This window comes from Saccoglossus kowalevskii, chromosome 12, assembly GCF_978046115.1.
Source record: "Saccoglossus kowalevskii chromosome 12, keSacKowa6.1, whole genome shotgun sequence".
NCBI lineage: Eukaryota > Metazoa > Hemichordata > Enteropneusta > Harrimaniidae > Saccoglossus > Saccoglossus kowalevskii.
Window position 1 is genome coordinate 32,462,479 of NC_140652.1, and position 24,273 is coordinate 32,486,751.

At 35.6% G+C, this 24,273-nt stretch overlaps 1 protein-coding gene across 1 annotated transcript; it reads left to right on the plus strand.

Annotated features, from left to right (window-relative positions):
* The first annotated feature begins 3,303 nt into the window (after positions 1-3,303).
* Positions 3,304-24,258, plus strand: LOC100372850 (8-oxo-dGDP phosphatase NUDT18-like). Its single transcript, XM_085506232.1, has 8 exons — positions 3,304-3,386; positions 4,282-4,394; positions 7,022-7,346; positions 7,668-7,788; positions 15,175-15,274; positions 18,712-18,843; positions 19,795-19,876; positions 23,959-24,258. Exons 3-8 carry the CDS (start codon positions 7,074-7,076, stop codon positions 24,193-24,195), a joined length of 945 nt encoding a protein of 314 aa, XP_085362358.1. The 5' UTR covers positions 3,304-3,386; positions 4,282-4,394; positions 7,022-7,073; the 3' UTR covers positions 24,196-24,258.
* Positions 24,259-24,273: the final 15 nt, after the last annotated feature.

Genomic DNA, 24,273 nt, shown 5'->3' on the forward strand with positions numbered 1-24,273 from the left:
ACCGTGCAAGTCATTTAGAACTTTCCGAGTTCTTTAAGTAGGTCTTAGGATGCAAACCTCGTAAAATATGAATTCTTCTACAAACTAACAAGTAACAAAGGTATAAGGGGACAGTATAACTTAAACAACGTTTGCCCAAACCAAATATACAATTAAATCTTATGTTACAAAGTATCGAGATGCGTAAATGAATATGAAAGACTATATAGAAAAAATTGAAAGCTATTATTGTTAACAGAAATTAATTTATAAATCTCTTGTTATATGACACAATACATTATTTTGTTAACTATCAATAAAAAGATTTGTCCCTCTGACAATAGAGGGCGTGAAATGCGACGGAAATGCTTTACATTCTCAACTATTCAAGTTACAGTTTGAAAAAAAATCTACTTTCAGAGAAATTCGGGGTACGTCGGTAAACTTTTGTAACGCTTAGAAAACGCTAGATTGCAGATTAAGTAATTTTCTGTAGCAAAATTAGATTTGATTTTAAAAAGAACGTAACATAGACTAGAATTGTTAAAATAATAATGCCGATTTGATACATAACGACCGCATAAAGAAGTTTTAAGTTTATTTATAGCAACAGCTAGAATAAAATGTATCAGGCGCTGAGGTAGAGTAGAGGGCGTAGTACACCTCTCTGTCGTACACTCATTATGGAGGAGAGTCACATAGGTCAGAGTTAAACATCTGAATAAATGATTTACAGGTTTTCAAAAGACACCGCTTAGTACCCCCACTCCAAGCAACTTAACAATATTATTATTAACAATATTATATCAAATGAGATTTAAAGTCAACAAAACTTTATTTACATATTTATCAATTATATTTTTAAGATCGGAATATGTCCAGCAAAGAAAGTTTGCTGTCAAGCGCAATAAAACAGTAATTGCCAGCATCAGCCGTTTTATGAACTAGTGAGGAACTATGCCAAGGGATAAAATAACTTTAAAAGTAGTCATTGGATTTAAGTGATTTGTTGGAAATTTGATTAAGGTAGAAGCCTACTCATAAATTTAAAAAAAACAGAATTTATTCATTTTGCAATAAATTGTACTTCAAGGCAATATAAGGATATTGACCTAAAAAAGTTGGGGGTCACCAGCCTTTTTTTCGAGAAATTGTTGGTTGTATTTTAGTGAAAAGTCGCCATTTTTACACTATTATAACACTTTTACCACAGGTTCCTATGGCAGAAATATTATGCAATATCTCAAAATCTAGCCTGGTGACATAAACTGAAAATTGTTAATGATGGAGTACCATTCGTTGTTCTGAATTATTTAAAAAGAATATGTGTTTTAAAAAGTGTCAAAATATGTAATTTTTCTTTAACATTATGTTCTATGGAATTGTTCTAAAAATAGCAATTTTTAAGAAATATTGGGACATGTTTCTCAAAAAGTATAACTGTAACACACAAAAAACACTATTTCATTGTACCATGAGACATTAACTTCATGATTGTACAAAATAAACTAATGAACATTGTCATGCGATTTATGACCAATTTTGTCAAAAATTATGATTAGGCTTCTCCCTTAAGATCATGAGTGGTACCCTTTTTAAAGTTAGATACGCCCCCTTTTGAAGTTTTATTCAAAAATTCACAAACTGAAACTCCTGACACAGAGTTTGACTCTTTGAACTTACGAACATGGTGATAAAAAAACTTAGTAAATTAAACATCTGTTCTCAAAAATACCCGGTTAGATCCCCTTGCTATTTCAGCAGCATTATTAATACCCTATACTTTTAATAGATATATGCTGAATCCCTAGCAAATTCAGCCGTATTTCCATTTTTATAGTCGCTCCAAAGTGACTCTACTAGGAGAGTAGCTGTGGAATCATAGCTCTATGTTGCCGACCGCATTATTTACGTGACTGACTCTGGCCGGCCCACACAACAAAATTAAAAAAAAGACGTCCAAATGAAATTGTTAAGGCGAAATTCGATTGTAGGTCGCACCAAAAAGCTACGGAACCGCAGCTACTAGAAGAGTGACTGTGGTCGCTCCAACCACAGGCCGGACATACATTGTACTGACCGACCGGAAACAATTTGAAGTACTAGCGATTTGGGGGGTTTCGGAGTGTGGATATTTAAATTTAATGACATATGCGTGCTTTACATTATCAAACTATAATTTATATTATTTTGAGCAAGAGTAAGGTTCTGTACCGGCTCACAGTCTTTCCGCCCCATAGACGTCCATGTATTGACACGAATAGATCGCCAGGCCCTGTGGCCCCAACCTCGTACAAAGAGTCCAGTCACAATTGCTCCATGAATATTACATACGTATATATTATTACATTTCTGAAACTCTTACTTGCCAAACGCAGCAGCTTATTTTATTTTTAGCTTTAAAGCGCGGTGGTCGTAGCGCAGCGCGTGTTCGAATTTCATGTAAATAAACAATTTTATTTTACACGCGTCTTTTTTTTTCATTCGAGTGTAGTAACGGTTGTTTTCTATGTATTATGGGCAAAACGCATGCAAAAAATAGTTAGGCAAAATTAGATAGATGATTATTGTAATGGGGCAACGCATAGCATACATTAAAAAAGTTCTAATAGAAGCAAATTGTGGAAAAGTGAAATTAATCTAAATCCGGGGACAATGATAAAACAAGAACCTTCAATATTTGTTGAAAAATAATTTAAAACAGAACAATACTTAACAAAACTTAATAATACCCAAATTATAAAAAATATATATGCAAACTCAGAATTAGGAATCCTAATCTGATGACAGAGTAAAGCCGGCATACAAGAACAAAAACAAATGTTGATGAAAGATTCTGTGAAAGGTGAGGTGCTGATAAAGTTGAGGATGAATTTCACTTCCTGGTTGACTGTGAACAACATAAAGATGCACGAATAAGTCAATACCTTTACAGTTCATTTTTTTAGACGTAAAGTTATATATTATAGGCAACACATAAAAAACTTGCAGTTTATATTAACGAAAGTGGTATTTCTGAAATAGCCTATCTGTATGTGTATTTATCATATCTGAAATGTATACAGAACGTTAATTCTTTCCAAATTATTATTTTGTTTGATTTTAGCATGGCATTTGACTATGTTCTATTCAAAATGAATAAAGTCAATAAGGTTATTATTTATATATTAGCTCCCTGGTAACTGAAATGCATTTCTTCACATCCCCTATATATTATTGAATACAATTAATGTTAACAGTTTTCTACGTTGTAATACGTGTCAAGATGTAATATAATTGTGGCGTGGAACCTGGGAGTCAAACAGAGATTTGAGAAAAGGAATACGAACAAACAAACGCAACTGAACTTTCTGAATGTTGTCTGTGTCAGATTCACGTAAATCCGTATCGGTGGTAGTACCAGCGTGGTACGTATGAACAGTATATACTCAACGCTTAGAATGGCTAACACACATTTTTATTGTATAACGATTGTCTTGTATTGGCCATTATGTGTTTAAAATGTCCGTAGTTACGTACTAGTGAAATCGAGGTCTCTGGCATATAAGGTTTCGCTTCTGTCATGTACTGGTTTACAAGCAATACTGAGGTTCTGAATCACAGGAATATGGATACACCTAATACATCTTACAAGTATTTGACAACCGTGACTGCTGATCCGGAAAAATAGAACAGTCTGCCATATTTTGATTAAACTGGTCGAACTCCGGGTTGCCAATCAAGTCACTGTGTAAACGTACGTTCGCTAAATGTAAACAAGTGCAACGGCCTATAAACATAAATATCGGTTGATTAGACAAAAATGAAACAGAACGATATGTTCTGAAGACACCTGTAGACAGTTGTCAAATGTGAACTATAACATGAGATGCATTGGCTGTGAAATGAAATTAGGAAAGTTGCCATTCAATATAGACAAATTGCCTTCTCCAAATTCATGGCTTGCCGGCATGAACAAAACAGTAGTAACATACAAAATAAATGACATTTATTACAATTACAACGAAAGATAAGTTTATGGTTTATATCAATAATACTACACAATAAGATAGAATGATTATAACTGACTCAAACAAAATGATACTATATTAGCTAGATATTAGAAGTGTGTAAAAACCAAACATTGCATTAGTTGTATCTCTTATTTTTTTGATATTTCTGCATAACTTCAGACTGAGCTTCTTGTTAAATATATACATTTTAAATGGCCAAAATGTTTAAATTACATAGATGTTCCTAATATATTGTTTTCATTATTTTTCTTTAATTTCATCATGTAATTCACTTGTACGTTCTTTACAGGTCATCTAAAATAAAAATGAAAGAATGGACACTGGAACACCTAACATCTTAATATAAAGACAGTTCCCACGTCTGAAAATGTCAATGATGTGTTGTGGATTGAATTAATTAAGGTGATGTACATTCATTAAATATTTGTTTGCAATTTTATTATTTGCTTCATTGTGATCATATTTCAAAGACTTACCACATGTAGAACATACTAAAATGAAATTAAAATTGATGTATTTTATAACTAACAAAGTTGTGATTTGGTAATGATGACTGAATCTCATTAATATTATATGAATTTCACAGTCACTCTATCAAGTGCACACTGAATGATAATGCAAATTTATCATTCTCCATATTTGCGTCTTTCATCTAGTTAGGGAAGTTTAAACTTTTGTTCCATTTCATCTGCTGATTTTGATTTAATTTTTGAAAGGTTTTTAGTTTTGCTGACCTTTTTGATAATTCTACGATAAACATATAATTTAAGTTTTATAATCTTGTCAATCATCAAACATTTATGCTCTTATGTATTTACTTTCCCCAGAAAATCAAAGAAATAACATAATCCACTGGTAATATCTAGCAGTGTTGAGAGGCTGCTGGTAATGTCTATAATATGCTGTTTTCCCTCATAATAAAACAGTTATGATCATATACTGACATTACATACACTGATCAAAAAATACCAATCAAAAAACAAAAACTTAAAAAAATGTTTTGATAAAGTTTGGAGAGAGGGACTATTCATAAAATTATTACAAAACAACATATGTGGTGGTGCATATCGAGTCCTAAAACATATGTATATGAATATGCAATTCAAAATTAAATTAGATGACAAAGTGACCGAGAGCTTTAAAATGCAAGAAGGTGTCAAACAAGGGTGTCCATTAAGCCCAACATTATTTAACATTTTTATAAACGACTTGGTAGCCAACATTGATAACTGTACAATGAATAGTCCAAACCTAAGTAGTCAAAACATCTCTTCACTTCTATTCGCTGATGATATTGTTCTAACAGCTATTAACAAAGAAGACTTACAAAGGTCATTAGACACACTTTATGAATATACAAAACAATGGGGTCTACAGTTGAATATGAGAAAAACAAAAATTATGATTTTCACAAAAAATGGTCATAAATCAAAAAATACAGAATTCTCATATGGGCTAAACACGATTGAAAAAACAAATCAATTCACATATCTAGGGGTAACATTTAATACAAATGGGGCAATGAACATGACCATGGAAAGATTGGTAGATAAAGCAAAAAAAGCTGATGCAGCAATCAAACCAGTATTAACATCAAACAAGTTAAACATGCTTTTACAATTGAAATTATTTGAGGGCATCCAGACACCAATTTTAACTTATGCTGCAGAAATTTGGGGAATCAATACAGACCAGAGTACTGGGACAAAACATGTACAGAAAAACACCATTTAATGTTCTGTAGACGATTATTAAACTAAGAACTTATACATTACTGAAGAAAAATATAAATACTGAACCATACATTAAAATCCTTGATAATAAAGAAAACATTGGTCTATTAGCAAAATTGAGACTAAGTGCCCATAAACTAAACATCGAGATGGGAAGGCACAAAAGACCAAAAATAAAAACAGAAGACAGAAAATGTACTAAATGCAACCTACTTGAGGATGAAATTCATTACATCACAAAATGTGAACTTTACACAGATGAAAGAGAGTTGTTATATTCACATTTTTCAAAGAAAATTAACAATTTTAAACACTGTACAAACAAAGAAAAATTCATTCATATATTGAATACAAACAACAAATATTTACTAACAGAGCTTATCAAATTTATAAAAACAGCAAATACCATTAGAGAAAACCACCTAATGGGTCATTAATATTTTTTTTTTTTTTTTTTTTTTTATTTTTTTTTTAACATTATTTCATGTAACTGTATTGTAGTAGATTTTAGATATCTAACTTGTTATGTTTATTTTAACATCTTTATTGCATTTCATAAACCAAAATAGATATGTAATTCATTCTATAAGGTTGTAATAAAGAATTATCTTATCTTATCTTATCTTATATGCTTAGTTCCTTAAGTACTGTTTCATCTTTGGCTGTGCTATGTTTTCTTATTGATTGCCTCTTGTTTTATTAATTTGGGACCAAATTGTCATATAAATCTTCCAGTGGCTTAGTTAGTTAGTGGCTTATTGAAAAATGTTAATATTCAAAGAGTTTTCGTTGGTGCCTCTCTTTTACAATGATTCATCATACATTGTTTTATATTCATTGTATTTTTCACTAACATTTTTATTGCTCTCAACTATTGGAAACTATTTCTAAGACTGCAATAAATTATTATTATTATTATTATTATTATTATTATTATTATTATTATTATTATTATTATTATTATTATTATTGTAAATGCACACCACAACATAAGTAGAGAGAAAAAAACACATTATTATTACAAACAAGTAGGAACAGAAAACTGAATAAATTAAAACTTGCAAAATACAAAACTATAAAAATACAATACTGTAAAAAGACTGATTGGTGGGTACCAAGGTCACACAAGTTCAAGGACTTGGAAGATTAGTTTATCAATAGCTCATGAACACTTGGTGAACTATTTTCAGTTGTCAAATTTTTAAACCAATCGGACCGATCCTTGCAACTTTTGCAGAACGGCTGAAATATTAAAACAATGAAAATAAATCACAGTAAAATGTAACACTCTTATAGGGTTTACAGTCACAGACCCAGCTAAACGGAGAAGTACACAAACAGAAGGAGGATGGAGGACGATGATGGAATTGAAAACATGATCAGAAAATATCTGCGTGGTGAAGCTCCCAATGTATCGCATCCACAATGTGATGTGATCCACAAGAGAGATCAATTACGTGATGATGAGGTAGCAGTTTTGAAATACAATGTACATTACATTGTGGCTGCTGTGTTGATTAATGAAAAGGGGGAGGTATTGATGATGCAAGAAGCCAAGGTATCGTGTAGAGGGACATGGTATCTCCCAGCTGGACGAATGGAAAGAAATGAAACGCTAGAAGTATGTATGACATTTCATTGAACCACATACTACCTCATTGAATTTTGATAGTGCAGTTCAATAACTTCAATCTCATTATCTCAAATGTCAGGTATAACACCTGTGTTTAGCTTCAATAATTCAAGTATAGCTAGAATCTAACTTGTACACTAATTTTCTTTACACAGAATTTCTGCTGTACTTTACAACAGAGTTTTTCCTATTATGTACTATATAATTCCTTACATTCACCTCAATTTCTGACATGTACCACAGAATTTCTTATGTGCACAAATTTTTTAATCCCCTCAACTGACTGGGGTTGATCTAATCTGTTTATAGGAGGGAGTTAAACGTGAGGTGCACGAAGAAACTGGACTTGAATTCCAACCATCAGCCATAATATTTATTGAATGTATACATGGAAACTGGGTCAGAGTAACATTTACAGGCAGTGTGACAGGTAAGGAAAGTCATCACACACAGTGTGACAGGTATAAGAGAAAGTCATCACACACAGTGTGACAGGTATAAGCGAAGGTCATCACACACTGTGACAGGTATAAGGGAAAGTCATCACACACAGTGTGACAGGTATAAGGGAAAGTCATCACACACAGTGTGACAGATATAAGAGAAAGTCATCACACACAGTGTGACAGGTATAAGAGAAGGTCATCACACACAGTGTGACAGGTATAAGAGAAGGTCATCACACACAGTGTGACAGGTATAAGAGAAGGTCATCACACACAGTGTGACAGGTATAAGGGAAAGTCATCACACACAGTGTGACAGGTATAAGGGAAAATCATCACACACAGTGTGACAGGTATAAGAGAAGGTCATCACACACAGTGTGACAGGTATAAGAGAAGGTCATCACACACAGTGTGACAGGTATAAGGGAAAGTCATCACACACAGTGTGACAGGTATAAGGGAAAGTCATCACACACAGTGTGACAGGTATAAGGGAAAATCATCACACACAGTGTGACAGGTATAAGAGAAGGTCATCACACACAGTGTGACAGGTATAAGGGAAAGCCATCACACACAGTGTGACAGGTATAAGGGAAAGTCATCACACACAGTGTGAACAGGTATAAGGGAAGGTCATCACACAGTGTGACAGGCATAAGGGAAAGTCATCACACAGTGTGACAGGTGAGGGAAAGTCATCACACACAGTGTGTCTGGTAAAGGAAAGTCATCACACACAGTGTGACAGGTATAAGAGAAAGTCATCACACACAGTGTGACAGGTATAAGGGAAAGTCATCACACACAGTGTGATAGGTATAAGGGAAGGTCATCACACACAGTGTGATAGGTATAAGGGAAAATCATCACACACAGTCTAACAGCTAAGAGAAAGTCATCACACAGTGTGACAGGTATAAGGGAAAGTCATCACACACAGTGTGACAGGTATAAGGGAAAGTCATCACACACAGTGTGACAGGTATAAGAAAAAATTCATCACACACAGTGTGACAGGTATAAAGGAAAGTCATCACACACTGTGACAGGTATAAGGGAAGGTCATCACACAGTGTGACAGGTATAAGGGAAGGTCATCACACAGTGTGACAGGTATAAGGGAAAGTCATCACACACTGTGACAGGTATAAGAGAAAGTCATCACACAGTGTGACAGGTATAAGGGAAGGTCATCACACAGTGTGACAGGTATAAGGGAAGGTCATCACACACTGTGACAGGTATAAGGGAAGGTCATCACACACTGTGACAGGTATAAGGGAAGGTCATCACACAGTGTGACAGGTATAAGGGAAAGTCATCACACACTGTGACAGGTATAAGGGAAGGTCATCACACAGTGTGACAGGTATAAGGGAAGGTCATCACACAGTGTGACAGGTATAAGGGAAAGTCATCACACACTGTGACAGGTATAAGAGAAGGTCATCACACAGTGTGACAGGTATAAGGGAAGGTCATCACACAGTATGACAGGTAAGGTAAAGTCATCACACAGTGTGACAGGTGAGGGAAAGTCATCACACACTGTGTGTCTGGTAAGGGAAATTTATCAAACACAGTGTGTCTGGTAAAGGAAAGTCATCACACACAGTGTGACAGGTATAAGGGAAAATCATCACACACAGTGTGAGAGGTATAAGGGAAAGTCATCCCACACAGTGTGACAGGTATAAGGGAAAATCATCACACACAGTGTGACAGGTATAAGAGAAAGTCATCACACACAGTGTGACAGGTATAAGAGAAAGTCATCACACATGTGACAGGTATAGGGGAAAGTCATCACACACTGTGTGACAGGTATAAGAGAAAGTCATCACACACAGTGTGACAGGTAAGGCAAAGTCATCACACACAGTATGACAGGTATAAGGGAAAGTCATCTCACACAGTCTGACAGCTAAGAGAAAGTCATCACACACACTGTGACAGGTATAAGGGAAAGTCATCACACACAGTGTGACAGGTATAAGAGAAAGTCATCGCACAGTGTGACAGGTATAAGGGAAAGTCATCACACACAGTGTGACAGGTATAAGGGAAAGTCATCACACATTGTGTGTCTGGTAAGGGAAAGTTATCACACACAGTGTAACAGGTATAAAGGAAAGTCATCACACACAGTGTGACAGGTATAAGGGAAAGTCATCACACACAGTGACAGGTATAAAGGAAAGTCATCACACACAGTGTGACAGGTATAAGGGAAAGTCATCACACACAGTGTGACAGGTATAAGAGAAAGTCATCACAAATTGTGTGTCTGGTAAGGGAAAGTTATCACACACAGTGTGACAGGTATAAAGGAAAGTCATCACACACAGTGTGACAGGTATAAGGGAAAGTCATCACACACAGTGTGACAGGTATAAGGGAAAGTCATCACACACAGTGTGACAGATATAAGAGAAAGTCATCACACAGTGTGACAGGTATAAGGGAAAGTCATCGCACACAGTGTGACAGGTATAAAGGAAAGTCATCACACACAGTGTGACAGGTATAAGGGAAAGTCATCACACAGTGTGACAGATATAAGAGAAAGTCATCACACAGTGTGACAGGTATAAGGGAAAGTCATCACACACAGTGTGACAGGTATAAGGGAAAGTCATCACACACAGTGTGACAGGTATAAGGGAAAGTCATCACACACAGTCTAACAGGTATAAGGGAAAGTCATCACACAGTGTGACAGGTATAAGGGAAAGTCATCACACACAGTCTGACAGCTAAGAGAAAGTCATCAAACAGTGTGATAGGTATAAGGGAAAGTCATCCCACACAGTGTGACAGGTATAAGAGAAAGTCATCACACACTGTGTGTCTGGTAAGGGAAAGTCATCACACAGTGTGACAGGTATAAAGGAAAGTCATCACACACAGTGTGACAGGTATAAGGGAAAGTCATCACACAGTGTGACAGGTATAAGGGAAAGTCATCACACACAGTCTAACAGCTAAGAGAAAGTCATCACACACAGTGTGACAGGTATAAGGGAAAGTCATCCCACACAGTGTGACAGGTATAAGGGAAAGTCACCACACACAGTGTGACAGGTATAAGGAAAATCATCACACACAGTCTAACAGGTATAAGGGAAAATCATCACACACAGTGTGACAGGTATAAGGGAAAATCATCACACAGTGTGACAGGTATAAGGGAAAGTCATCACACACAGTGTGACAGGTAAGCAAAGTCATCACACACAGTGTGACAGGTATAAGGGAAAGTCATCCCACACAGTGTGACAGGTATAAGGGAAAGTCACCACACACAGTGTGACAGGTATAAGGGAAAGTCATCACACACAGTGTGACAGGTATAAGGGAAAATCATCACACAGTGTGACAGGTATAAGGAAAATCATCACACACAGTCTAACAGGTATAAGGGAAAATCATCACACACAGTGTGACAGGTATAAGGGAAAATCATCACACAGTGTGACAGGTATAAGGGAAAGTCATCACACACAGTGTGACAGGTAAGCAAAGTCATCACACACAGTGTGACAGGTATAAGGGAAAATCATCACACACAGTGTGACAGGTATAAGGGGAAATCATCACACACAGTGTGACAGGTATAAGAGAAAGTCATCACACATGTGACAGGTATAGGGGAAAGTCATCACACACTGTGTGACAGGTATAAGAGAAAGTCATCACACACAGTGTAACAGGTAAGGCAAAGTCATCACACACAGTATGACAGGTATAGGAAAAGTCATCACTACAGTGTGACAGGTATAAGGGAAAGTCATCTCACAGTCTGACAGCTAAGAGAAAGTCATCACACACACTGTGACAGGTATAAGGGAAAGTCATCACACACAGTGTGACAGGTATAAGAGAAAGTCATCGCACAGTGTGACAGGTATAAGGGAAAGTCATCACACACAGTGTGACAGGTATAAGGGAAAGTCATCACACACAGTGTGACAGGTATAAGGGAAAGTCATCACACACAGTGTGACAGGTATAAGGGAAAGTCATCACACAGTGTGACAGGTATAAGGAAAGTCATCACACACAGTCTAACAGCTAAGAGAAAGTCATCACACACAGTGTGACGGATATAAGGGAAAGTCATCACACACAGTGTGACAGGTATAAGGGAAAATCATCACACACAGTGTGACAGATATAAGGGAAAATCATCACACACAGTGTGACAGGTATAAGAGAAAGTCATCACACAGTGTGACAGGTATAAGGAAAGTCATCACACACAGTCTAACAGCTAAGAGAAAGTCATCACACACAGTGTGACAGGTATAAGGGAAAGTCATCACACACTGTGACAGGTATAAGGGAAAATCATCACACACAGTGTGACAGGTATAAGGGAAAATCATCACACACAGTGTGACAGGTATAAGAGAAAGTCATCACACATGTGACAGGTATAGGGGAAAGTCATCACACACTGTGTGACAGGTATAAGAGAAAGTCATCACACACAGTGTAACAGGTAAGGCAAAGTCATCACACACAGTATGACAGGTATAGGAAAAGTCATCACTACAGTGTGACAGGTATAAGGGAAAGTCATCTCACACAGTCTGACAGCTAAGAGAAAGTCATCACACACACTGTGACAGGTATAAGGGAAAGTCATCACACACAGTGTGACAGGTATAAGAGAAAGTCATCGCACAGTGCGACAGGTATAAGGGAAAGTCATCACACATTGTGTGTCTGGTAAGGGAAAGTTATCACACACAGTGTGACAGGTATAAAGGAAAGTCATCACACACAGTGTGACAGGTATAAGGGAAAGTCATCACACACAGTGTGACAGGTATAAGGGAAAGTCATCACACACAGTGTGACAGGTATAAGGGAAAGTCATCACACACAGTGTGACAGGTATAAAGGAAAGTCATCACACACAGTGTGACAGGTATAAGGGAAAGTCATCACACACAGTGTGACAGGTATAAGAGAAAGTCATCACACAGTGTGGGAGGTATAAGGGAAAGTCATCACACACAGTGTGACAGGTATAAGGGAAAGTCATCACACACAGTGTGACAGGTATAAGGGAAAGTCATCACACACAGTCTAACAGGTATAAGGGAAAGTCATCACACAGTGTGACAGGTATAAGGGAAAGTCATCACATACAGTCTGACAGCTAAGAGAAAGTCATCAAACAGTGTGACAGGTATAAGGGAAAGTCATCCCACACAGTGTGACAGGTATAAGAGAAAGTCATCACACACTGTGTGTCTGGTAAGGGAAAGTCATCACACATTGCGTGTCTGGTAAGGGAAAGTCATCACACAGTGTGACAGGTATAAAGGAAAGTCATCACACACAGTGTGACAGGTATAAGGGAAAGTCATCACACACAGTGTGACAGGTATAAGGGAAAGTCATCACACAGTGTGACAGGTATAAGGGAAAGTCATCACACACAGTGTAACAGGTAAGGCAAAGTCATCACACAGTATGACAGGTATAGGAAAAGTCATCACTACAGTGTGACAGGTATAAGGGAAAGTCATCTCACAGTCTGACAGCTAAGAGAAAGTCATCACACACAGTGTGACAGGTATAAGGGAAAGTCATCCCACACAATGTGACAGGTATAAGGGAAAGTCATCACACACAGTGTGACAGGTATAAAGGAAAGTCATCACACACAGTGTGACAGGTATAAGGGAAGGTCATCACACACTGTGACAGGTATAAGGGAAGGTCATCACACAGTGTGACAGGTATAAGGGAAAGTCATCACACACTGTGACAGGTATAAGGGAAGGTCATCACACAGTGTGACAGGTATAAGGGAAGGTCATCACAGTGTGACAGGTATAAGGGAAAGTCATCACACAGTGTGACAGGTATAAGGAAAGTCATCACACACAGTCTAACAGCTAAGAGAAAGTCATCACACACAGTGTGACAGGTATAAGGGAAAGTCATCCCACACAGTGTGACAGGTATAAGGGAAAGTCATCACATACAGTGTGACAGGTATAAGGGAAAGTCATCACACACAGTGTGACAGGTAAGGGAAAGTCATCACAGGCAATGTGTCTGGTAAGGGAAAGTTTGGTTATGGAAAGTCATCACACACAGTGTGACAGGTAAGGGAAAGTCATCACACAGTGTGACAGGTATAAGGGAAAGTCATCACACACAGTGTAACAGGTAAGGCAAAGTCATCACACACAGTATGACAGGTATAGGAAAAGTCATCACTACAGTGTGACAGGTATAAGGGAAAGTCATCTCACAGTCTGACAGCTAAGGGAAAGTCATCCCACACAGTGTGACAGGTATAAGGGAAAGTCATCACACACAGTGTGACAGGTATAAAGGAAAGTCATCACACACAGTGTGACAGGTATAAGGGAAAGTCATCACACACAGTGTGACAGGTATAAGGGAAAGTCATCACACAGTGTGACAGGTATAAGGAAAGTCATCACACACAGTCTAACAGCTAAGAGAAAGTCATCACACACAGTGTGACAGGTAAGCAAAGTCATCACACACAGTGTGACAGGTATAAGGGAAAATCATCACACACAGTGTGACAGGTATAAGGGGAAATCATCACACACAGTGTGACAGGTATAAGAGAAAGTCATCACACATGTGACAGGTATAGGGGAAAGTCATCACACACTGTGTGACAGGTATAAGAGAAAGTCATCACACAGTGTGACAGGTATAAGGAAAGTCATCACACACAGTCTAACAGCTAAGAGAAAGTCATCACACACAGTGTGACAGGTATAAGGGAAAGTCATCACATAGTGTGACAGGTATAAGGGAAAGTCATCACACACAGTGTAACAGGTAAGGCAAAGTCGTCACACACAGTATGACAGGTATAGGAAAAGTCATCACTACAGTGTGACAGGTATAAGGGAAAGTCATCTCACAGTCTGACAGCTAAGAGAAAGTCATCACACACAGTGTGACAGGTATAAGGGAAAGTCATCCCACACAGTGTGACAGGTATAAGGGAAAGTCATCACACACAGTGTGACAGGTATAGAGGAAAGTCATCACACACAGTGTGACAGGTATAAGGGAAAGTCATCACATACAGTGTGACAGGTATAAGGAAAGTCATCACACACAGTGTGACAGGTAAGGGAAAGTCATCACAGGCAATGTGTCTGGTAAGGGAAAGTTTGGTTATGGAAAGTCATCACACACAGTGTGACAGGTAAGGGAAAGACTTAGAGATAGTTATTGCAGAGTTTCAATATTAAATATAACACAGCTATGAATTATTATGACATCACACAATATACTGCTTGTGTGCATGTTTACATTTATAATTGTTTTTCTGTCTCATTGTTTTCAAGGAGGAATATTGAAAACATTGGAAGAAAGTGATGGTGAGTCCATGCAAGCAGCTTGGGTACCTATATTGAAAGGTGGCAAACCAGATATCTCTCCAATCAGGTATGCTTGATTTCAGTGTAATCATACCATACTTTATTTCACTCTAAACATACCATACCTTAATTTCAGTGTAAACATACCATTCCTTGATTTCAGTGTGTGAACATACCAACCTTGATTTCAGTGTAAACATACCTACCTTAATTTCAGTGTAAACATACCATTCCTTGATTTCAGTGTGTGAACATACCAACCTTGATTTCAGTGTAAACATACCTACCTTAATTTCAGTGTAAACATACCATTCCTTAATTTCAGTGTAAACATATCTACCTTGATTTCAGTGTAAACATACCTACCTTAATTTCAGTGTAAACATACCATTCCTTGATTTCAGTGTGTGAACATACCAACCTTGATTTCAGTGTAAACATACCTACCTTGATTTCAGTGTGAACATACCATTCCTTAATTTCAGTGTAAACATATCTACCTTGATTTCAGTGTAAACATACCTACCTTAATTTCAGTGTAAACTTACCTACCTTGATTTCAGTTTAAACATACCATACCTTAATTTCAGTGTAAACATACCATACCTTGACTTCTTTGTGTGAACATGCGTACCTTGATTTCAGTGTCAACATATCATACCTTGATTTATGTGTGTAAACATACCATACCTTGACTTCTTTGTGTGAACATGTTTACCTTGATTTCAGTGTAAACATACCATACCTTAATTTCAGTGTCAACATATCATATCTTGATTTCAGTGTGTGAACATACCAACCTTGATTTCAGTGTAAACATACCATACCTTAATTTCAGTGTAAACATACCATACCTTGACTTCTTTGTGTGAACATGCGTACCTTGATTTCAGTGTCAACATATCATACCTTGATTTCAGTGTGTGAACATATCAACCTTGATTTCAGTCTAAACATACCTACCTCGATTTCAGTGTCAACTTACCATTTCTTAATTTCAGTGTAAACATACCTACCTTGATTTCAGTGTCAACATATCATACCTTGATTTCAGTGTGTGAACATATCAACCTTGATTTCAGTCTAAACATACCTACCTCGATTTCAGTGTCAACTTACCATTTCTTAATTTCAGTGTAAACATACCTACCTTGATTTCAGTGTAAACATACCTACCTTGATTTCAGTGTAAACTTACCTACCTTGATTTCAGTGTAAACTTACCTACCTTGATTTCAGTGTAAACATACCATACCTTGATTTCAGTGTAAACATACCATACCTTGACTTCTTTGTGTGAATATGCATACCTTGATTTCAGTGTAAACATACCATACCTTAATTTCAGTGTAAACATACCATACCTTGACTTCTTTGTGTGAACATGCATACCTTGATTTCAGTGTAAACATGTATACCTTGATTTCAGTGTAAACATACCTACCTTGATTTCAGTGTAAACATACCTACCTTGATTTCAGTGTAAACATACCATACCTTGACTTCTTTGTGTGAACATGTGTACCTTGATTTCAGTGTCAACATATCATACTTTGATTTCAGTGTGTGAACATACCTACCTCAATTTCAGTGTCAACTTACCATACCTTGATTTCGATGTAAACATACCTACCTTGATTTCAGTGTAAACATACCTACCTTGATTTCAGTGTAAACATACCTACCTTGATTCCAGTGTAAACATACCATACCTTAATTTCAGTGTAAACATACCATACCTTAATTTCAGTGTAAACATACCATACCTTAATTTCAGTGTAAACATACCATACCTTGACTTCTTTGTGTGAACATGCGTACCTTGATTTCAGTGTAAACATACCATACCTTGATTTCAGTGTCAACATACCATATCTTGATTTCAGTGTCAACATATCATACTTTTATTTCAGTGTGAACATACCTACCTCAATTTCAGTGTCAACTTACCATACCTTGATTTCAGTGTAAACATACCATTCCTTGATTTCAGTGTCAACTTACCATACCTTGATTTCAGTGTAAACATACCATACCTTGATTTCAGTGTAAACATACCATACCTTGATTTCAGTGTAAACATACCATACCTTAATTTCAGTGTAAACATACCTACCTTGATTTCAGTGTAAACATATCATACCTTGATTTCAGTGTGTGAACATACCAACCTTGATTTCAGTCTAAACATACCATACCTTGATTTCAGTGTCAACATACCTACCTTGATTTCAGTGTCAACATACCTACCTTGATTCCAGTGTAAACATACCTACCTTGATTCCAGTGTAAACACACCATACCTTAATTTCAGTGTAAACATACCATACCTTGACTTCTTTGTGTGAACATGCGTATTTTGATTCAGTGTAAACATACCATACCTTGATTTCAGTGTCAACATACCATATCTTGATTTCAGTGTCAACATACCATACCTTGATTTCAGTGTCAACATATCATACCTTGATTTCAGTGTCAACATATCATACCTTGATTTCAGTGTGTGAACATACCAACCTCGATTTCAGTCTAAACATACCTACCTCGATTTCAGTGTCAACTTACCATACCTTGATTTCAGTGTCAACATACCATACCTTGATTTCAGTGTCAACATATCATACCTTGATTTCAGTGTCAACATATCATACCTTGATTTCAGTGTCAACATATCATACCTTGATTTCAGTGTCAACATATCATACCTTGATTTCAGTGTGTGAACATGTGTACCTTGATTTCAGTGTAAACATACCATACCTTGATTTCAGTGTCAACATACCATATCTTGATTTCAGTGTCAACATACCATACCTTGATTTCAGTGTCAACATATCATACCTTGATTTCAGTGTCAACATATCATACCTTGATTTCAGTGTGTGAACATACCAACCTTGATTTCAGTCTAAACATACCTACCTCGATTTCAGTGTCAACTTACCATACCTTGATTTCAGTGTCAACATACCATACCTTGATTTCAGTGTCAACATATCATACCTTGATTTCAGTGTCAACATATCATACCTTGATTTCAGTGTCAACATATCATACCTTGATTTCAGTGTGTTAACATACCAACCTTGATTTCAGTCTAAACATACCTACCTCGATTTCAGTGTCAACTTGCCATACCTTGATTTCAGTGTGAACATATCATACCTTGATTTCGGTGTAAACATATCATACCTTGATTTCGGTGTAAACAAATATGCAATTCTCACAGTGCGATATTGGATTGGAAGTTGATTGTACACACAATATTGTGATAAGTTGCACACTAATTTGCATAAAATCACAATCCTTGCTCCAATATAACACTGTAGGTTGTTCATTATTGTTATAATTATAATGTGTTTGTTCTTTTGTGGTGCATTTATTGTTCATTGATTCTTCTGACAAGTGCATATTTTAACTGAAAATATTTTCTCCACTAAAATATTAAAAGCATAAAATAAATAAAAATGAGTGAAAAAATGTTTCGTTCTTCTCTTTCAGAGCATTTGATATCCTGAAGTTGATTGAGATCGGTGTGGAGTACAACAAATATCATAATCATCCTGCCATATTGCCAGTATTGAATCCGTATCACAATGTATGCATCAGGCACTTAATCTTTGTCAAAAATCGGTATGTAAGTAGTATGTTTGTTTCCAGATTTGATGCAAAATGGCCATGTATTTTTTGTGACCGTGAATTAACTAACTGATGGCCATGGTTGGATGGTTGATCCAAAGAAATCGATGACATTCCAAACTAACAGTCTTTTTTTTTCATATCATATTGTTATTGTTATTAATTATTTACAACAGGATTGATCAATTACCCATTAGTTGAAAGTGTGTGAACTACTACTATATTTAGCTTTTTTAAAAACGCAATAGTAAAGGATATACAGACACCAGAAATGAACAGACATTTGATCCGCATCTTAAACTGACTTAATTTTGGAGACATTCAACACTGTGATGAATCTGTATATATTAATAATTGATTTTAAAATATTTTTTTTTTTATTTTGGCTACATGACTCATTGATTCTATGCTTAAAATAGTCCAGATTTTTACATTGTCTATGATTGTTGTATGATACATGTCACTGATGCAAACCATTGCTGGTTTTCTTTTTAACTAGAAGCCTACTCATGAATGAAAATACTTATTATAAATTTTTTTCATTTTGCAGGATATTGTTGTATTTTAGTGTATAGTTGTCTTTATTTTAATGCTTTTGCCATAGGTTCCAATGGCAGAGATATTATGCTGTATTTTAAATTGTAGTCAGGTGACATAGGCTAAAAAAATCATATATTGGTAATGATGGGGTACTTTTTGTTTCCCTGAATTATTTAAAAAATTATTTAAAAAATCTGGGTTTTAAAAAGTGTGAAAAAATGCAATTTAACATTGTGTTGTATGGAATTGTTCCAAAAGTATTTTCTCAAAAACGGCAATGTAATACACAAAAAATGTTATTTTATTGTACTGTTTATTGTATTGTTTATTTTCTCAAAAATTAGGAATAGCACATTCACACAATGAGCAATAGCCATTTTGCATTGAATTATTTGTTTATTTCAGGGATGCACTGAGTACTCTTTTGGTGAATGGACATCCACCATTAGTCAAGATTAACCATGGTAATGCAAGTTTAATAACTGAGGTATGTAATCTGAGTAAAAGCTATTATTCCAACCATATAATATGTTGATTGTCTTCTTGTGTGCACAGTTAGGGGTCACTTCTCTCGGGCTCAGTTAGGGGTCACTTCTCCCGGGCTCAGTTAGGGGTCACTTCTCTTATGCACAGTTAGGGGGTCACTTCTCCTGTGCTCAGTCAGGGGTCACTTTTCCTGTGCTCAGTCAGGGGTCACTTTTCCTGTGCTCAGTCAGGGGTCACTTTTCCTGTGCTCAGTCAGGGGTCACTTTTCCTGTGCTCAGTCAGGGGTCACTTTTCCTGTGCTCAGTCAGGGGTCACTTTTCCTGTGCTCAGTCAGGGGTCACTTTTCCTGTGCTCAGTCAGGGGTCACTCTTCCTGTGCTCAGTCAGGGGTCACTTTTCCTGTGCTCAGTCAGGGGTCACTTCTCCTGTGCTCAGTCAGGGGTCACTTCTCCTGTGCTCAGTCAGGGGTCACTTTTCCTGTGCTCAGTCAGGGGTCACTTTTCCTGTGCTCAGTCAGGGGTCACTTTTCCTGTGCTCAGTCAGGGGTCACTTTTCCTGTGCTCAGTCAGGGGTCACTTTTCCTGTGCTCAGTCAGGGGTCACTTTTCCTGTGCTCAGTCAGGGGTCACTTTTCCTGTGCTCAGTCAGGGGTCACTTTTCCTGTGCTCAGTCAGGGGTCACTTTTCCTGTGCTCAGTCAGGGGTCACTTTTCCTGTGCTCAGTCAAGGGTCACTTTTCATGTGCTCAGTCAGGTGTCACTTTTCCTGTGCTCGGTCAGGGGTCACTTTTCCTGTGCTCGGTCAGGGGTCACTTTTCCTGTGCTCGGTCAGGGGTCACTTTTCCTGTGCTCGGTCAGGGGTCACTTCTCCTGTGCTCGGTCACGGGTCACTTTTCCTGTGCTCAGTCAGGGGTATGTCACTTTTCCTGTGCTCAGTCAGGGGTACGTCACTTTTCCTGTGCTCAGTCAGGGGTACGTCACTTTTCCTGTGCTGTGATAGTAGTGATTTATAATGTGATAATGTAAAGCTATAATGTCATAAAAACCTCTAATTCTGATAGTAGTGATTTATAACATGATAATGTAAAGATATGATGTCATAAAAACTTCTAATTCTGATAGTAGTGATTTATAATGTGATAATGTAAAGATATGATGTCATAAAAACTTCTAATTCTGATAGTAGTGATTTATAATGTGATAATGTAAAGATATGATGTCATAAAAACTTCTAATTCTGATAGTAGTGATTTATAATGTGATATTCTAAAGCTATGATGTCATAAAAACTTCTAATTCTGATAGTAGTGATTTATAATGTGATAATGTGAAGCTATGATGTCATAAAAACTTCTAATTCTGATAGTAGTGATTTATGTGATAATGTGAAGCTATAATGTCATTCTGATAGTAGTGATTTATAATGTGATAATGTGAAGATATGATGTCATAAAAACTTCTAATTCTGATAGTAGTGATTTATAACGTGATAATGTGAAGCTATGATGTCTAAAAAACCTAATTCTGATAGTAATGATTTATAATGTGATAATGTGAAGCTATGATGTCATAAAAACTTCTAATTCTGATAGTAGTGATTTATAACATTATAATGTGAAGCTATGATGTCATAAAAACCTCTAATTGTGATAGTAGTGATTTATAATGTGATATTCTAAAGCTATGATGTCATAAAAACCTCTAATTCTGATAGTAATGATTTATAATGTGATAATGTGAAGCTATGATGTCATAAAAACTTCTAATTCTGATAGTAGTGATTTATAACATTATAATGTGAAGCTATGATGTCATAAAAACCTCTAATTGTGATAGTAGTGATTTATAATGTGATATTCTAAAGCTATGAAGTCTAAAAATCCTCTAATTCTGATAGTAGTGATTTATAACATGATAATGTAAAGATATGATGTCATAAAAACGTCTAATTCTGATAGTAGTGATTTATAATGTGATAATGTAAAGATATGATGTCATAAAAACTTCTAATTCTGATAGTAGTGATTTATAATGTGATAATGTGAAGCTATGATGTCATAAAAACTTCTAATTCTGATAGTAGCGATTTATAACATGATAATGTGAAACTATGTCATAAAAACCTCTAATTGTGATAGTAGTTATTTATAATGTGATAATGTAAAGCTATGATGTCATAAAAACTTCTAATTCTGATAGTAGTGATTTATAATGTGATAATGTGAAGCTATAATGTCATTCTGATAGTAGTGATTTATAATGTGATAATGTGAAGATATGATGTCATAAAAACTTCTAATTCTGATAGTAGTGATTTATAACGTGATAATGTGAAGCTATGATGTCTAAAAAACCTAATTCTGATAGTAATGATTTATAATGTGATAATGTGAAGCTATGATGTCATAAAAACTTCTAATTCTGATAGTAGTGATTTATAACATTATAATGTGAAGCTATGATGTCATAAAAACCTCTAATTGTGATAGTAGTGATTTATAATGTGATATTCTAAAGCTATGATGTCATAAAAACCTCTAATTCTGATAGTAATGATTTATAATGTGATAATGTGAAGCTATGATGTCATAAAAACTTCTAATTCTGATAGTAGTGATTTATAACATTATAATGTGAAGCTATGATGTCATAAAAACCTCTAATTGTGATAGTAGTGATTTATAATGTGATATTCTAAAGCTATGAAGTCTAAAAATCCTCTAATTCTGATAGTAGTGATTTATAACATGATAATGTGAAACTATGATGTCATAAAAACGTCTAATTCTGATAGTAGTGATTTATAACATGATAATGTAAAGCTATGATGTCATAAAAACCTATAATTCTGATAGTAGTGATTTATAACATGATAATGTAAAGATATGATGTCATAAAAACGTCTAATTCTGATAGTAGTGATTTATAATGTGATAATGTAAAGATATGATGTCATAAAAACTTCTAATTCTGATAGTAGTGATTTATAATGTGATAATGTGAAGCTATGATGTCATAAAAACTTCTAATTCTGATAGTAGCGATTTATAACATGATAATGTGAAACTATGTCATAAAAACCTCTAATTGTGATAGTAGTTATTTATAATGTGATAATGTAAAGCTATGATGTCATAAAAACCTCTAATTCTGATAGTAGTGATTTATAATGTGATAATGTGAAGCTATGATGTCATAAAAACTTCTAATTCTGATAGTAGTGATTTATAACATTATAATGTAAAGATATGATGTCATAAAAACCTCTAATTGTGATAGTAGTGATTTATAATGTGATAATGTAAAGCTATAATGTCATAAAAACCTCTAATTCTGATAGTAGTGATTTATAATGTGATAGTGTAAAGCTATAATGTCATAAAAACCTCTAATTCTGATAGTAATGATTTATAATGTAATAATGTGAAGCTATGATGTCATAAAAACCTCTAATTCTGATAGTAGTGATTTATAATGTGATAATGTAAAGATATTGTGGGATGATTAATAACACGCAATAAATGTGTGCAAATATTTGTGTGATAGATTCACAAATTGTTGAATGGCAAATATTGTCAGTGTCCATAGTCCATAGATGTAAGGAGCATGAGTTGCATTTTTTTTTTCATATTTATTTTTCCAAGTATTGAACCAAAACTATCTTTGTGATATCAAAGTGGAAACATGTTGATATGTTGACATTTGGTTTGTGTCTATGATAATAGCATGCACATAACATGAAAATGAAAATGAAAATTCACAGCATGTGTATATTCATTTCATTCCAAAAAAGTTGTTTTGCTCAGTATTTTATGGAGTATGAAAAACAAATTGGTTAAACATGTCCCTTTAACCATTGCTTGGCATTGTACACCACTGTGTTTTTGAGTTTTCAACAATAATAATAAATTGCTGATAAGTGAAATCCATTATTTTAAATTCAGTTTAACATGTACACAAATAACTTACTGTTTCAATAAAAAATCCTTGAATCGAAATAAGTAAAATTAAATAACACAAAAAAAATAATGTATTTTAAATATATATGAACAAGGTCTTAATTATTTCACTATGTTTGTTTCTATAGGTAGCTCTGGGTAAATCTATGACAGCTATGTCCATGGGAATCCTTGCAGTGGAGCATGCTGGGAAACCTCCCAAGGAGACTGATGGTTTGTGTTTCACTCAGCTGTCGTGGATGGAGACCGACAAACAGCCCAGCAATGCAGCTTATCATTTATATGAAATCACTGACCAGTCACTTAGACAACAAATTATAAAAATGTTAGAACCTGGTAGAACAATTCCAAGTAATTTGCATTGATGATTTCTGAAAATTTCAAACCGATTATTATACAGACAATAACAACTGGTAGAACACTACCAAGTAATTTGCATTGAT